General features: G+C 31.2%; 1 protein-coding gene across 1 annotated transcript; it reads right to left on the bottom strand.

Annotated features, from left to right (window-relative positions):
• Positions 1–16,255: 16,255 nt before the first annotated feature.
• LOC143051335 (uncharacterized) lies at positions 16,256–18,781 on the bottom strand. The gene is made up of 3 exons (XM_076224275.1): positions 18,610–18,781; positions 18,092–18,161; positions 16,256–16,747 (listed from the first exon to the last, which is right to left on the bottom strand). The coding sequence occupies exons 1-3, from the start codon at positions 18,671–18,673 to the stop codon at positions 16,474–16,476; spliced, it is 408 nt and encodes a 135-aa protein (XP_076080390.1). The 5' UTR covers positions 18,674–18,781; the 3' UTR covers positions 16,256–16,473.
• Between the last annotated feature and the right edge of the window lie 302 nt (positions 18,782–19,083).

The raw sequence follows: 19,083 nt of genomic DNA, 5'->3' as shown, positions 1-19,083 counted from the left end.
ACGTTTTAATATATAATGTTTTTTTATCACAGTTAACAAAGTAGAATATAAGGAATTACCCTGTTTATAAGAGATTGAATGATTATACTACATCAACTGGTTTGCATTTGGGAATTAAATATGTCCGTCCCTCGCCTAGCCCAAAACAGTTCGACATTATGTAATATTTATTTCTTCTTCTCCTATATACAAATAGAAAAAATACAACGTGAACTTATTTTAATTGTCGTGCATGAAGTTTTCATTCGTCTTATCAACATAATACATGTATTCAGTATGTATCAATGAATTTTGAGTGTTTGTCTATATATTCACCACACTTCGAAGACTTGCATACCGTAATAGAAAAACTCCAACAATAATACATATAACGATTAAGATTCCAACTATTCCTCCAGCAATGGCAGCATAGTTCGGTTCACCTATAAAAATAGCATCATAACACATAAATAGCTAAAAGAAACGATATACAATTCCCCACTTGCTATGGACACATAACCAACACTTTTAGATTAAACCTGGTTTTATAGCTTACTGAACCTTCCATTTCTATCAAAGTTGTGTATAGTTCAATTATATTGACTTTGGTAAGCCTTCCAAAATGACGCTAACCTTAGCTTATCATTTTAAGAATTTTATACTAGTTACCGAATTATTAAGCATGTGTGTTTAATCGATTTTGTCCGAAGTGCTAGATGGATTAAGATAAAAAAATATGTGTCTCAACTTTTGTGCAGCTATGTCTTTTATCGGTACCTACTATGTAATAACTCAACAGAAATATGAAATAAAAAAGTAAAGACACATCGAACTGCTAGACTTTAATAGAGAAGCGAAAAAAAACCAAATTCATGATAAAAAATAAACTGGCAATGATTTGATTGACAAAACGACCGAAAGACAACCAATAGCATACACACACCATAAAGAAATCTACACGCTGAACTCTTTAAAGGAAGACAAGCTACCACAGTTTTGACCACCTCATTCATTCAAACTCTAAAAGAATATACAAAAAATTCTAAATCGTTCTGAATAATCAACATTGGATGTGTATTTCAGACTTTGATTGTATAATAATCAATATAAACAGACATATAAAATTAAAATTGACGGATAGAGGTCATGCTACCGTAGAAGGTATATTGTGTTGGTTCTGGTTTCTGTCATATAAAAGATGGAACTATATGACTTGAATGTACATCATCTATTTTGTACATGTACAAATGTGTCAGATGGTCTTTGTGGTTTGAATCAAACAACTAAACGGTAGTGCTGCTGTTGTGATGCCTAGTTTCATTTGCAAAAAGTTAAATTCGTCTTTATCACTGAACATTGGCAACCTATCGTCAACAATAGTTGAATTGACGCTCGCATGAATAGTGATTAAATGAGATCGAGAGATGACTGACGTGACAAAATTAACACAGCGTTCTTTGTTAGGTTCGTATGTAGAAACTGAACCACAATAACTGGTTTTCCGCTTTTACAGATGTTTGAAACAAAACAATCATGTGTCAAATATTTCTCTTATTGAAACCAAAAACACGTTGGTTCACGAATTTCATCTTCAATAAAGATATATTGTTAGAAATCCATAGTGTCTGTACATATACAACCGTGATGTTTTATCAAAAGTAAGGTAAATCGCTAATAAATTTTAGTACATTGCATGCACTGTTCATATACTTTTATGTAAAAACACATGATTGTCATTTTATGTAGAAAAAATTTCGGATAAATTTTTGCGGACATACTGTAGCCGATGGCATATTTTCACTGTTGCTACACTCGATATGTAGATGTGCTCTTTATATTTTGTAATATGGGCAGAGGATAAATAGGCGAACTTATTCTTTGATAAACAAAATCTACTTTCGAAAAAGAAAGATTTCGACAAAAGTATTAATTTCTATAAAGGAGGACGTTATAAACCCTTGATGAACACGGGAAAGATTATATAAAAAGTATTTAACAAGTACACAGGACATCCTGACGAATAACCGTCAAATCTTTGTAATGTACACTCATCCTCCGGATTGGTAAGCACAAGATAGGTTTGAACATAAAAATTCATGATATTAAAAATGGGATTGAAATTATCAGTGGACATTTATTATAAGCGACCTCATTTTTCCATAACAGATCCATATCTAGAGCACAAAAAAACCTAAAGACATATTTATAACTGAAAACGACTAAACTTCGAGTCCTTATTCTATGGTGGGTCATGGGAAATGTAAATGAAAGGTTTATTTCATGTTCTTAAACAGTTTTTGAAGATGTGTTTGTTTGTTTAATCGTTTGAACTATTTATGAATTTGCAAATATGAATTTAAAAAAAAAAAAATAGGTGTGGTTTACGCACTCTCTTTATTCATTAAAACAAAACAGCAAATCTTGTGAATACTTTTCCTGTCTGAAGTTTTGTCTAATTCGCTTTTCATACATGTAAAATGTCCCCTCTGATAACTCGGAATTAACCGGAAATTGAATAATTTCGTTTCACATGTTTCAATGAAGAAACGAAAAAATCTTATGTTTACGGTTCTTATTGTAGATGCATTTACCTTAATATTCTTGGTTGTTGGTGTCGGATTTTTCACTCCTAACTTACTTTAAAAATGATATGTTTGAAAGGATGAACATTGTCTGTTTTGTATTTAACAGGGAAATTAGTAAGATACGCAAAAACACAAATAAGCCAAAATATACGCATACAAAAATTGCATGCGAACAAAAAGGGACGAAAAATACCAGACGGAGAGTCAAACTCATAAATCGAAAATAAACTGACAATGCCATGGCTAAAAATGAAAAAAATGACAAACAGACAAACAACATTACACATGACACAACATAGAAACCTATAGAATAAGCAACACGAACCCCACAAAAAAACTAGGGGTGATCTCAGGTGCTCCGGAAGGGTAAGCAAATGATGCTCCACATGTGGCACCCGTCGTGTTGCTTATGTGATAACAAATCCGGTAAATAGTCTTATTCGGTAGGTCACATTCACGAAAGGGAAGGGGATTGTAGTTACGATGTAAGGAACATATCCGATATCATTTGTGAGACGGTTATTCCATAACGGTCAACCAACTCGTGATGGCGTCCGCAAAATTTACGAGGGGATGATTTCAACTTCACCATTTGGAACTCTTGGTTTAATAGCTTCCTTGTGAGCAGCAACCCTCTATCAAGAAAATCATGATAGAAAATGCAAGCACGGGAATATTGAATCAATTGGGAGACCCCGTATTCAGGTGCTGCTGAAATGTTGCTACTTAGAAATGGAAAATTCACAATTTGAAAGCTGAAATCATCTCTTTTGTCGTAAAGTTTTGTTTCCAACCGACCTTCATTGTCAATTTCTAGATGTAAGTCAAGAGATGAGGCCGACTTAACTGTATATGTAGTATAAAACACGTTTGTTGAAGTTATTTAAAATAAATTAATAAAAACAATAAAAGGTCTTTCCACAATAAATCTTTAAAAATTCAAGTTGAACTGAACTGTATTATGGATATGCAAAAATTCATTAGCGTAAAAATGTGAACTTCCGCTTTAAGAGTCACTTAAATATCTATAGATAGGAGCCACATAACAATTCAAAACAATATATGTCATATATATTGTATGTACTTTTCCATTGGACCAATTAGAAATATACAAATGTAACACATATTTTAAACAAGCGGATTAAACATAAAACTGTTAATTTGTAATATCGTAAACAGTACTTCAACAGAAAGATGACAATGACTCTTAAATTCACCTACCATTGGGTTCAACAGTTGTGTCACTACCAGGTATGCTATAGACATCTACAATCAAGCATTTTACGAATATAAAAGAATTTTATATTTCACTGTAAGTTCAACACTTATTAAACCATACAATTCTCTAAAAATAGAACTTCAAAAAATAAAGCCACACTTTCTAGATTTAGTGAGACAAATATTCAATCAATTAATTAACCTACCATGATTTTCTGTAGTTTCAAAACTGAAAAACAATGATTTTCAATTAATAAAACAGACAGGAAATATCTCAGTATTTGTGATACTGTGCATTCTTTTAACTGTTTACAGGCCAGAATGTTTTATGGCTCTAAATTTGTCAATAAGATGAAGATCAAATAATATTACTCTATAATGCTAAATATGTAACATTGTTCTAGGAACTACCATTCACATGATTATTTTACTGTACTATAATACAAGAAATGCCATACATCCTTTGCATTTTACATCAAATAATATCGAAAAGAGAATTTATTTAATACACTGACAAACCAGTCCCTTTACATTTATAAGCAATGCATTGTTGAAATATTTCTAAATTTGTGTGCTTGCGACCTAAAACGGAGTCAATATATATAAGAAGATGTGGTATATTTTCAAATGAGGCAACTCTACATGAGAGACCAAATGACACAGAAATTAACATCTATATGTCACCGTACGGCCTTCAACAGTGAGCAAACCCTATATCGCATAGTCAGCTATAAAAGGCCCCGACATGACAAATGTAAAACAATTCAAACGAGAAAACTAACGGCCTAATTTATGATTAAAAAAATTGAATAAAAAACAAATGTTTTACACATCAATAAACGACAACTACTTAATTGCAGGCTGTTAACTTGGGACAGACACATATATTCAGAATGTGGTGGGGTTAAACATGTTAGCGATATCCCAACCCTCCCCAACCTCGGAAAGTTGTGTAACATTAAAACGTAAGATTGTAAAACAATTTCATATGGGGTGATAGTTTTACGCTTTCATTGCACAGAAAATTTACTTACGACGTACATTTGAAACGTTTTCTTCTTATCGACTACCTGAACAAGTGAAATTCAGACGTCATGTCCTTTATGTTAGAAACAAACTCTAAGGTGTGAGGCTTGTTATATTTGCTGTAATTATTTTCAATTCTTTACATCTTTTACCATGATAAAACTTTTCAAATAATTCTTGAATGTAGAGTGTATTTATAAAAGGATGTGGCAGCGGTATTGGCAGTGTTTAAAATTAAAAAAAAGTCCGCGAACCTAATACTAAATATACAAGATATTCACGTGTCTAGTTTTAACCAATGATATTCATAGAAATATATAACAGGTAGGTTAAATAGTATTAACTTTTATTTTTGATGGTTTGACGGTTAATAATTTGCCTTGGAGTAGTGATTCGGAACTCTTTGAATAAGGCAACTGGTATTTGTCAGTTATCTTTATGTGAAAATATGTTGTCAGATGTGGTGGTGTCGAGAAAGCTCACCCCTCATTAAAGACAAGTGAACAACCTTAAATGTTATCAGTCATACCAGATGGTGATAACGTCTTGGATTGCATCAGTGTGTGATGTTCTTTTTTGCAAATGTCGTTTTATTTAAGAGACCTTTAAAGAATAATTTGATGGACACACAAAAAAAAACTTATAAAACATACCAGATTTAGCCTTGTATACGTCCCGAATTTCTACTCTACCTGACAAAGCAGTAAGGAAGAACAATTCAAATTGACATCTTAAATTGAACCATTCTCGTTCGGATGTAACCATGACATCAATCTGCATGTATTTTATACAGAATGTTGCAACAAAAAAGTCCTCCAAAGTCACATTCGAGCCCATATGAGTGAATTCTGTCCGTTAACCATTGATATTTATATATCACGAGATCAAACAAATATGATATGCATCTTAGCTTATATCTCAATAAAGTTTATATGAAAAGTTCTAGCGTAAACAATTAACGGAAAAACATTACAGTAATGTCTAGACCTTTGTCCGATACGAATTGGGAAAAAAGCGGACTTTCAAACAACAAAAGGCCTATACAACATGGTTGAAAAATCATGATGCTCATATAACATTGTATCAATCCATTATAACTATTATTCTCCATCTTTCAAAAAAAAAAAACAAATATTGATCAATAACTATGATCATATTTGAAAAAATCACCTTGCACAAATTGTGAACTAAACTCCCAAACACAAAGTACAAATGCAGCCTATTTTTTGCAACAATCTAAACACGAAGTTTCCCGAATGGCCTTGTTAACAAACTCTATATATTCAATAACAAGTCCTGTGCTGATGTTCATTACTTTTGGCGCCTTTAAAACAAGTTTTGTCAGTCTTTATATGAGAACTTTTGTGTCTTTGTCTTTATTTCAGTTCGTAGACATTTGATGACTCAGGCCATCTCAAATTGAGTTTGCCAGATTGTCCTAATTTTGGATTGTTGCACCACCGTCCCAGATAGAGCATATTTGTAATACTATCTGTTGTATTTGTTATAGTTTTTTTTTGTCAATTCGTTAGTCTTTATTTTCATTTAAATTGTGTCAGATTGGAATATTTTAGTGACTATTATCGTTGACCTTACTCTAACGGGATTTATTGTTGTTTGAGGCTGAACAATGACCTTTAGTTGCAGTGATCAACGTAATTTATAATTTGGGGATATTTGTCCTGTTACAATCCTATATTATCTCCTTAATTACCTTTATGATAAAAACCTATCGAATTTACTAGCAGTACAAACCTTTACAGTAATAATAAATGCTTCCTGTCTGCTTTTGAGCTTTATTATTTAGAATGATACATTGAAAGGAATTTCCACAAATATTCCTATAGTAGGCTAGATTTCTATTTGAAGAATCGGATTCGAAAGCTGGACATTCTGTGTCATTATACCATATATCCTCAATCTGAACAACACTGTTTTCTGGGCAAGTGATGGTGACTGGGTAACCACTGTAAATTGGTAAACAGTCTACAAAATATTGATATTATAGTTTGTTCTGATTACATTGTATAACAGTCAAACATTATTATGGCTATAGTAGCATGTTTTGAAATGGTACATATATAATGCATGTGTAAGGACTTTGGGTGCATTGTTATCTATATGTATAAGATACAACTTTTTGCATAGAAATTTTATAAGCGTGATATCTTTCATATTGTTTTTAATTTTATCCATAAAACATAAAAGAAAATACAAAAAACACGGATTATTTTCACGGATAGTTAAACTATAAATTGTATCAAAACTTGATATATAATCACTTTCATTTGTATATTTCATTAATAAAGTATCTACATACGACTTCTGGTATATCTTGAAAGTGTTTTCACTATGGAAATGCTACGTTTTACTGACAATCGTCTAAAAGTGTACTTGGTTATCGTTAACAGACTGATCGTATAACATTGATTTATAGGGTTGAGCCATAGTTTTGATAAGAATAATTTACATTTGAACTGAGAAAAAAAAGCATACTTGCTGCAATGAATTAAAATGAATTGTATTTGACATGAATTGTATTTGACCGATCTTATACATGTGAAATACTCGTTAAAAATCTAGTGTAACAACACACAAGGCTCAATTATCAGGTGAAACTAATTCATTATCAAGATCAGAATGTTTACTCTACAGTGCATGACGCAAGAATAAAACATGTCTTACTATGTTCGGTTGTTGTCGTCTGTTTATGTGGTTCATAAGTGTTTCTCATTTGTCGTTTTTTTTATATAGATTATATCATTGTTTTTCCCGTTTGAATGGTTCTACACTAATAATGTTTGGGGCTCTTTATAGCTTGCTGTTCGGTGTGAGCCAAGGCTACGTGTTGCAGGCCGTCTCGTGACCTATAATTGTTTACTTTTCCAAAGTGTTTCTTGGATGGGGAGTTGTCTCATTGGCACGAATACCACATTTTCTTATATCTAGGAAGTGTCAATCGCGCAAAACTTTAACTTATGATAATCGATGGTAGCTTTTTCATTTGTAGTACGTCTCGTTCCAAAATGTACCACATATTCTACAGACGTAACCAAATATGCACCTTTGAAGTTGTTATAAAGTTTAATAAATTGATCATATTGAAAGATTATTATAAAAAAAGAAGATATGGTATGATACCAGACCAATTTCTATGTTGTACTTTGTTTCTTTATGTTTTGTTTGGATTTTCCAACGAAATCACCTTCAACAAATATTGAACTTAACAAGACGTTAAAGGGATGCGAAGATGCCCGTGATTTATCAATACCATAACAAAAGATTGATTTAGTAGGTTGTCCTAAATAAGAGCAGATTAAAATCATTCAAGCTACTTTCAAATTTAGAAAAAAATAGAAAATACACGGAGGAGAAATAAATGAAAAACGCATGTATGTATTACAATAACTTTTTACGAGACTGTGTATGACGTTCATAAGAATGACATACCTTGGTCCATTTAATCAAGGTTCAGATATATATTAAACTTTAAAAAAAATACAGAATAAGATGTTATACGCTTAACGAAAGTCTTATCATTTTTGTTTTACCAAAAAAAGAATAAAAAGGGTCATATACAAAAGAATTCAGAAAAAAAGTTATATTTGATTTCAGTTTTTGTTGTTCTGTATGAACAATTTTGCAATCCTTGAAATAAATTTACGATATTTGTCTCCTTCTCGAAAGTTATTGTACAACATTAACGAACCTTTTAATCATTGTTTTTTTTTCTTACGTATCATATTTAAAAAATGTTCAAGATGTTTGTAGTGTTATTACATATAGTATTCTACATAACATACTGTTAGCGGTCTAATTTTGAAATTATTATCAACATGTAAGAATAACTTATATTGAATGTATAACTTTTTTTTTTAAATATTTTAAAAAGTAGGAAAGATTGAATATAACTCACCTAAACATTGAAATCGTACGTTCATGTATTCAAACGACGCATTTCCGAATTGTCGAGTGTATTTCACATCGCATGGAGTTTTACTATAACATGTTATCTTCGGTTCTTTTCTAAAAGCTAGTCTTGTATTTGTTCTATTATATTCGCATGTGTGGTTTGTGCCCAACAAAATCTGCTCAATATATACTGTTTTATTTTCTCGACATTTAAGTATACCATTTTTTCCTTGTGGAATAGAAACACACTTTTCACCTGAAAATGGTTAGAACATTTGCATACACTACCTATATTGTGGAAAATACATGACTAAACATTTAGTTTTCTCAAATGAATTGTTTCATATCTTTCCTTTCTGGGCCTTTTGTGGCCGCCCCTGGTTTTTTTTTCTCATTCATAAAGGCAGTAAGGTTACCTATATTACTCACGTTCACTTTATTTGAACTTTGTTGAATAGCTGTCTCATTGTCAATCATATAACATCTTCATTGTTTTGGTTAACGTAATATCAAAATGGGACAAGAAATATATATATTACTAAAAAAAAAACAATCAAATTACAAATGCGTGTTTTATAAAATGCAAAATCAAGAATGTTCGAACGAAATTATAATTTATGATGTCAGAAAGATAGTGAAAGCATTCAACATAGTAGATGACCTTAGAAAATGAGGCACAATGCATCATAGTAGGGGGTAATGATAAAAAATATTGAGAAAAAACATATTCTAGTAAGACAGGAAAAAGATGCTCTTACTTAATATACAAGATCATAAAATGTCAGTTATTATCAATGATCCAAAGAAAAAAGTAAAATGGCAAAACAAGGGAAATCCAAGGAAATTTCTACTCTAAAATTACTCTAAATTATAGGGATTTTCTGGTAACTTAACAGAAAACCCTTGCCGTTTTTGGCACAACCTTTTTGATCTTTTGGTCCTCGATGCTGTTCAACTTTGTACTCGTTTCGGCTTTCAAACTTTTGTATCTGTGCGTCACACATAGGTCTTGTGTGGACAAAATACACTTCTGGCGTATTAAAATTTTGAACTTGTTGCCTTTTGTTGGCTGTTGTTCGTGTGATTCTTTGTCAATTGTGTTCTCCAATTTATATATATTATAGTCCTGTGTTGTCATTTTGATGTTATATTTCACATGGCCATAAAAGTGCGAGGTTTGGCATGCCACAAAACCAGGTTCAACCCACCATTTTTTCCTTTAAAAATGCCCTGTACCAAGTCAGGAATATGGTCATTGTTATATTATAGTTCGTTTCTGTGTGTATTACATTATAACGTTGTGTCGTTTGTTTTCTCTTATTTTTGAGTGTAAATTCACATTGCGATAAGACGTGTCACGGTACTTGTCTATCCCAAATTCATGTATTTGGTTTTGATGTTATATATATATGTTATATTTGTTATTCTCGTGGGATTTTGTCTATATGTGTTACATTTTAGTGTTATGTCGTTGTTCTCCTCTTATATTTAATGCGTTTCCCTCGGTTTTAGTTTGTTATCCCGATTTTGTTTTTTATCCATGGATTTATGAGTTTTGAACAGCGGTATACTACTGTTGCCTTTACTAAACATGAAGTCAAAATCTAAAGCTGAAACACATCAGACGAATGGATAACAACTCTTATGTTCCAGACTTGGTACAGGCATTTTCTTATGTAAATGATGGATTAATACTGGTTTCATAGCTAGCTCAACCTCTAAAATGAAATTATCACTACATTATTTAGTGTTCTTATCGTTTAATTTAGTTTTGTAATGCTTTTTATCAATACATAGAAAAGCTATCTTTCTACAAGAAAAAAAAGCAAATGTCAAAGCAAATGAATGATTTGAATACATATATACTTAGATATACAGACATGTTTTTAAATTCTTCTTTTGCATTGGACGAAATAGCAGTTAGTTAGTCGAATAGCATATCACTAGAAAAAAGTGAACCGATTTACTCGAGAAAAAGCAATCTCCAAAAGACACTGTACATACCGTTTGCATATTTACAATTACACACGACAACGCCTCGCCTTAAATATCTAATGGTTATCAAAAAAAATGTTGGTAAATAACATAATAATAGATTACACTAATTTGGCACTAGATATAAGTTAGTACATACCATTGTTGATATACTCTCCGAAAGCTCTTATAATCATAAGCAGTGTTAAATATACAATACTGCTGGTACACATTTTACACAAATTCAAAGTAAACTTAGATTCAATTTGCGATTCATATATGCATGGATATAATTGATATAAATGTATAAATGATTCTCGGAAGAAAGAAAAAATTAAATACCGGAGTTGAACACTTCAAAAAGCATTCACGAATAAAGTACGAGGAAATAACATAATGATATGCTAGACATGTTTGCCATAAGAAGCTTAATTATTGTAATAGTCAACTTTGTAAAGTTTTCCTTATATAATTATACATGTATGTAACCACCCTTTTGTATACAATATAGAAAGAAGAAGAAAAAAACACGTATTCTACTATGTCCTTCTCTTTTCTCTTTTCTTCGGAACATTTAATTTCTTTATCATTTCTAAAAAAAAAGCGTTAGTTAATTTTTTTTATCCGTGGAAAAAACTCAAAAGCACTTGTTGTATATAGTTCCTACAAGTATTAACAACATCTCATATGATTGCAAAGAGGTGTTCCTACTAGATAATAATATAAAAAGAACTCGGCGGCTTGTTGACTTGTCATTGTAAAAGTAGAAGTGGGAGCCAAATAGGAACATCTGCTCATTTTTGAATTATAAACGGTAGAATACTCCGAATCATGTGAGTGACTACTCAGTAATATCATTTCATACAAACAACGAGCCCGGTCCGGATGTCAGACTCGTGAATAAAACCAGACAAGAATGTTATCACGGTCGGTATAGAAGAATTAATTACGGAATTATAAATATACTAAATTTGACAAATGCCAACACATAAATTGTCAAAACAGGTACAAAAAGAAACGGCTGTCAAAAAAATCTTCCGTTTTATAAGTTTAAGGAGTCTAACAAAAAAACAAACCATTGGCAAAATAAACAATATGTTTAACCACAAAAATACTGAACACCGAAGAATATTGAAAAAGAAAAGTCCTTTATCAAATGGCAAAATCAAAAGCTCAAATAAAACACACAGAAGGATAACAACTGTCATATTCCTGACTTTGTACAGGCATTTTCTTAAGTAGAAAATGGTGGATTTAACCTAAATTTAGAGCTAGCTAAACCTCTCACTTGTATGTCAGTCTCATCAAATATCATTATATTGGCAACGATGTGTGAACAAAATAAACCAGACACAATAGGTAAACATGTCAAAAAAAGGTAATATAGCAGTCAACAAACGTAATATTAAGTGTCTTTCAACCCAAATTAAATGGATCTACTTGAACATGGATTTATCTCCTCTAAATACAATTGTACCGTCATGAACGTTACTAACAATTCAAACTAGAAAACTAACGTCCTAATTTATGTATAAAAAATGAACGAAACACAATATTTGACACATAAATAAACAACAGATATATAACAGTACAACTTAAGAACGAACTATAAAAATCAGTTGAAAAAGGCCTTTCTTCGTTTCATTGTGGTAAAACTTGAAAACTTTTTTTTTATAAAAACCATATCATACATGCAAATGTTAAGAACCATTTTAATACGAAAAAAGATGGACTTTGGTCTTTTTACAGGTTTATAAAAAACACCTTAAAAATTTTTAAACCCAAGATAAGATAATAGATGAACTGATATGTATTTGCAGAATATCGATTTCTGATCAACGCTCATAAATTGATTATGTATTGCAGCTAAAACAGTGACTCTGTTTCGAGTATCTGTATATTGACGACTTAAAGTTTAAACCTCCGGATTGCACATGAGATCATTCCACATTCATAAATATCAGATACGAACTTTATTATTTTAAGAATATTTAGGTGACTTATAGACCATAGGGTAGTATATATATATATATATATATATATGAAAAACAAGAAGTTCGAAATACTTCTAGATTTAATTGCGTATCATGACGGAAAATAGGTTAAACGCTAGAAAGAAGATGTAGAAACATGTCCGAATGGATTAAAGCTCTATGATAAATTTTTACAATCTAAAAACATTTATACAAAAGAAATTGAATAGGTCTATGAAATGCATCCTACAACATTTTTTTTAAATCCAAATGTTGCAAGCATATGACTAACCTCAATGACAAATATGATGTTGTCCCCGCAAATAAAGCCCAAAGCAACATTGTTTTGTGTGTAAATCTCATTTCATAAAATGCTTGATAAATGAAAAAGTACTGACAATTCAAAAACAAACCATACCAACGAGGAAATAAGGAAAAGCATAGGTCTGTTCTTTGGAATTTTAACCAGAGATATTTTTCCGTCACTGTATTACATTACCGGAATTACATAAGTGTCCTTACAAACAACGTTATAGTGCTGAATTTTGCAAGTGCTCCCGGAAATTTCCTTCTTGACTATTTACCTTAACTTATCAGAAATCAAGGCGAGATTAAAAGCTAATGTTAAACTACCGACTTTAGGCGTGTATCAGATGCAGATACTAAAGAATTAAAAAAACCAACTTTTAGAGTACATAAAATCTTAATATCTTTCATTTTGCAGAAAAATGAAAGCTGTTGACTTTTCTTCAATTTCTACCAGTATCTCTCATACACAAAACACGCTCAAATTTCAATTCTGGTATCTACATGTATGACGAGTTTATCTAGTAAATATCCAAATTGTTTTTAAATGTAAATTGATTTTAATATATAACAAACATCTTCTAACATGAAGTACAATATATTTAGTTTGTTTTTAACAGAGTGTGAAACATTTATGCAAACAAGGAAACACATTTGCATTTAGCATATAGAAAAACACTACTCTCATATCACGAAAGGGTACCATACCAATGTACATATTATGATAAAATGACTTACGTTTCCATCAGTTTTAGTTTGTAACCCGGATTTTTTTTCTCAATCAATTTATAAATTTCCTTTTTGCCTTTATTTACGTACTACACTGACCAACGGAATTATAAACTGCAACAGTACCTATCACTGAATTGAATATATTTGCAAGTGTTAAATTCCAAAGATAACATATCCTTAGACAGTGATAGGAAGGCCAAAAAACAAAATAAAGAGATCAAACTATTTAAAAGGCTTACCTTACAAGATTGAAACTAGGTACACAAAAATAAATTACTAATTAAAAGACACAAAAAATAGAATCGATGTAAGATTACTCACAGTTATAAGGTCTTATTCAAGTTTATCCTGATTAAAATAGGAATTATTGCACATCCAACAAATTTAGTATTACAAGTCATGAAAAGTCTTAAAAAAGCACGACTTAGTAAAAAGCCAAAATATAGATCTTGACATAAGTGTACAACGCATATTTGGGTTAACAAACAATATGCATAATTTGCAAGCAAAGGATACATGATAATTTGATAATTTGTATATACGGAATGTAGAAAACACTTGTACACTCAAACATATGAAACACGAATGTAAGCGCACAAGAATCATCCCAGCACAGTATCATCTTTTTATTATTAGGTAACAAATAAATTCAGGTCATACCACATAATATAACTGTCGTACTTTGGTATATAAAAACTCATTATGAAGTTAAGTGTACTAGCTTCTTTTTTAACTTCCTCATTTGTTTGAATTGTCTCATATGAAGTCATGAAAAAAGACAACCATGTCTAATGTTGCACTTAAAAAGAACGCATCGTTCTACAGATTACTGGAAAGAAGAGTTAAATGTGACTTAATATAGAGAATGAAATGCAACCATCAAATGTCGTGCAATACGATAAGTATATTTTGGGTAACATCGTCATAATAGCATGTAGATTCAATATGTCAAAACAAATGTTTTTCGTTATTTGAAGCAAAAACATGAATTGTACGGAAGATCTTTCGTTTTTTTATGGAAATTAATCAGAAGTATTATAAACTCTACATACTACTGAGCTTTACGTATTGTTTAAATATATGTGTATTGATTCAGTTTGTATGATAGATTTCAGATGTATTTAGGTTATTTGAAAAACATGGATTTGAAAATAGATTGTTACTGTAAAATTTAGTCCAAAGGGATACAGACAAAGGACGATATTGGGCTTGCTATATTGTTAAATTCTAGTCAATTGATGAATAAGAAATATAAGCAAAACCAAAGCCAAATACACATCAACTATTAGAGAAAAACATCAGAAATACTTAATTACACCAACAGCAAACACCAACAAATTAGAAACGAACTGTAAATAACAACTGCCATATTCCTGACACGATACAGTACATTTTAACAAAAAATGGTTGGTTGAATCTGGTTTATGGCTATATAAACCTCCAGCTTATATGGGTATGTTAGTAATACTGCTAGAAGAAACAGAGCAATACATAAATGAATAATATAAAAGTACATAATAACATGTAACTCGAAGGAAAACAACCGACAGCTCCTATGAATTTACGATAGCACACAAGGACACCACACATGAACAAATAAACTGCTCGGAACATGACTGAAACAACGTCATAAACACTAACGTTTTTTTTTGTGACGTTTTTATCATCACAGGTAAATTTTTAAAAGTACAATATACTTTTATTATAGATACGTACAGGAATTCAAAATTGGGATGGAGTTTGAATTGTTTCTTTTTGCATGTATTTCTAACCATACAAAAATTTGAAAATGAGATTGTTTTATTATGGTGTTATTGATTATATTCTTTAACCATGTCGGTGTTGCTTGTAAATCAAAACTGTATTGTAACTTGGATGGCAAGTTGTCTGATTTGCACTGATACAATATCTTCTTATTTCAATTAACAAAAGAATCATGTGCATAAAGTTGCTTTAAACAAAAAATCATTCCAATGAAGTAGCTGAGATTTTATCTAAATTGTTGCGTAAATATAGAGAATAAAAATAAGATAACAGTTATATAAGATAAGATCATGTAAGACCAGACTGTTAACACACATGAAAACAAACAACATAAGACCAAATACACTATAGAAGAAACACGAGTAACTCGACTATACTGACAAATAAAACATGGATGAATTGTACCGAACATACAGAATTAAAACCACAAACGAAATTAGAAGACAACAACTCAGCACAAAATGACTCAACGGACCCACACGTGTAAGAAAGTAACAATAAAATACCCGAAAGCAAGATATATAAATACCGAAACATGCCGTATGGAAATGCAAATTCATACTCGGCAAAACAGTTATAATAGGGAATAGGTCACCTTGGGTACGTACTTAGCAGATCACACGACAAACATGGTAAACCACAATCTATGACGTGGTTAGTAAGTTTAGATACATACACATCGTATAGATCTACCAATTTGTTATGATGTCCATAAAATTTACAGAGTGTCATATGAAATCTTCATAACTCTGTTTAAATTTAAAAAAAATGAAAATAAGGGAAGAAAACAAAGAAAAATGTTACTTTAATAAAATATCTAAATACATTACTTAGATAACATAAAACGATACCAATTTTACTAGACCAGATGCGCATTTCGACCATTAAAGTCTCTTCAGTGATATTTCAGGCCAAATCATATGTAAATCCAAAACTTAGTATATGGGAAAACATGAATATAAACGCGTAAAATATTTACAAAACAAAATTGTATATTTTTCAACTTAGTTGTCGATTGATTCATAATGGTCACCGCTCATTTGTGATATGCCAGAAGGAATGACATTTCTAAAAGTATCAATGTGTTGTATGTTGTTTATACTCTGTTGCACAGTGGCTTGACATCCTGAAGCAGATGGTATGGATGACATCTCATAACCATGCTCTTCAGTAGAGTCGGTCATCTGATGTGGTATTTCATTGTAGTAGTTTTGATCTCGTCGTGCTGTCAAAGATGTAAAGGAAGCTTTTATCAATTTTCTTCTCTGGATGTAGATACTAAAACGAATGAAAAATACTAGATAATATTACATCTCTAGGACTTGATACAAATGACCCACACTGTAATCTAACATTTGCGTCCAAGGCTTCGGAAACTAAACACAGACATTGGTGAGTCGCGCTGCGGGATATATTGTATATTTACTGATGATATCCAACATAAATATGTTCATTGTACAGTGTTATTGTACTCTTCAGATCAAACGAGTTATGTCATTTTCACCTGTGGATTGGAAGCTTTTGTATGTCATATAACTTTTAAACTCCGCGGAAAAAGTATGAGGTCGAACAAGTTTTTTATACAATATAAAACAGAATGTTTATGAGATATGGTTTAAACGTTTATGCAAATCAAATCAATAACAGACGTAATAAAATCACACATGCATGCGCTTAAACATTTTTTTTTAAATGAAGATTTATTTTCATTTTAGAAATTTATTTTGTTTGTAGAATTTCTTTTATGCATGCAAATACTGTGAGAGTTAGTAAAACAGAAACTAATTAGACTTCAGAAAGCTGTTAATTTTATTGTAGGGTGAAAAAGCTAATAACAGACGTAAACACCACGTGTAGGAAATTTGTTTATATCATAGCAACCAGTGTTTATTTGTGGAGAAGTTTAAGGTCCTGAGCGAAACATCGAACTTCGACAAGACAATCATAGTGATTGCAAATTGAGGTAGATCTAATAACCTAAGTCATCGATGTTCACATAGGGTAAAGTATGACATATCTTCTAAACTGCCATGACAGTTAGTTCCGTATACCATAAGAAATGTAACTTATTTCAATGGTTATCGAGGGACTTATGAACGTTCGGAAACACCTGAGTACATCACGAGATTTGGAATTGTTTTCAGTTTTTAATGTTTGGTTTTTGGACTGTTGTTCGTCTTGCTCTCTTAATTTTATTTGTCCTTGATGTTGTCTGTCTTTCACTGACAAATAACTCTTGATTTAATGACACTACTAAATGGTCTAGAATTAAGAATATAAATGTGAAATCTGTCAAAAAGACAAGAAAACAATCACCAAACATATGAGAAGAAACCAACCACAGGCCACATATTAAAGCAGCTCAAAAATCCCGGAACATTGGCTCTACCGTGCCCTTTAACGGTTATGTATACATTTTATGTACTTGTTCAGCGAAATCGATGTCACACTACACATGCTTAACACTTATAATTGAACCAAATGTGTGTGTTGTCTTGATTTTAGTGTGTTTGTTACAAGCAATATTCAAAAATGCATCAGATGTGTTAAATTAATACATTGAATCAATTAGACCATAGTTATGATATTTAAGATGTATAAAAAGATAACTGTGTAACTTACATGACCAAGAGAAAAATAATAATGGTTGAAAAGCATACAGCGCCGCCAGCAGTAATTTTAATGCATACATCTGAAATGATATACAAAACTGAAATTATACCCAAATCTACAACTAACAGTAAAACACATGGTAGAGGATGTTTGCAACGCTCAATGAGTATTCATGAAGATTTGAAGCACCTCTTTTTGGGATGTGTAGGTTGAAGCTTTTCTAATGAAAAAATGAGAAAGGATATAAAAACTACATAAAGTTTTGAGAAACAATGCCACGAATAAAAACAATACCGAATTCGTCTTATTAGAATCGAAATAATTCATGGCACATCCGAAGAATTTTTATTTGGACATTTTTTTTAATTTGATTATATTCTTTTTTTGTCTTTATGTTTTTAACCCCTGTAAAATATGTTTGGTTTTTTAAAAAGAATGTTTATTTACTTTGTGTAGTAGTATTACACAAGTTAAACAAGTTGTGTATGTACTTTAATATATTATCAAAAATGTACAATTATTCGTACTTCCTTCTGCACTTCTTTCATCAGACATCGTTGAAGATGTAGTAACATATGATCTACCTAACATTGCTTCTGTTGTCTGGGAAGAGAACAGGCTGCGATTAAATTTCAGCAGTATTTGGGTGCTGACATAGACTACAATATATTGTTAATTTACAATCAGACAAATGTTCGGTTTCTTAAAGATAAAATTTGCTTTGCATGTAAGTTTGCTATTCAATTACTACCACAGTCACTTTATTAATTGGTGTTTAAAATAATATCGCTCTTCTGTATACATATTTTACTAGAAATAAAATGCTAGAATGTCCTACTAATTATGTTGAATCATTTTAAGATTTAATAGATCTAAGGTTACCAGCAAATTGTTCATAGCAACAAATAGCACACGATTTCTTCTAATCACGTGATTATATTTTTCCAAGAAAGTTATTATGTTCCTCAAAGATAAAAACTCTACGGATGAATGTATACCAT

Source organism: Mytilus galloprovincialis, chromosome 11, assembly GCF_965363235.1.
Source record: "Mytilus galloprovincialis chromosome 11, xbMytGall1.hap1.1, whole genome shotgun sequence".
Taxonomy (NCBI): domain Eukaryota; kingdom Metazoa; phylum Mollusca; class Bivalvia; order Mytilida; family Mytilidae; genus Mytilus; species Mytilus galloprovincialis.
This window is presented reverse-complemented; position numbering and strand designations above follow the sequence as displayed.

Coding starts and splice junctions, on each gene's coding strand:
- LOC143051335 (XM_076224275.1), bottom strand. CDS start 18,673: ATGTTAGGTAGATCATATGTTACTACATCTTCAACGATGTCTGATGAA. Junction 18,162..18,609: donor TGAAAGAAGTGCAGAAGGAA/GTACGAATAATT, acceptor ATATCATTTCAG/ATGTATGCATTAAAATTACT. Junction 16,748..18,091: donor ATTATTTTTCTCTTGGTCAT/GTAAGTTACACA, acceptor CATTCGTTTTAG/TATCTACATCCAGAGAAGAA.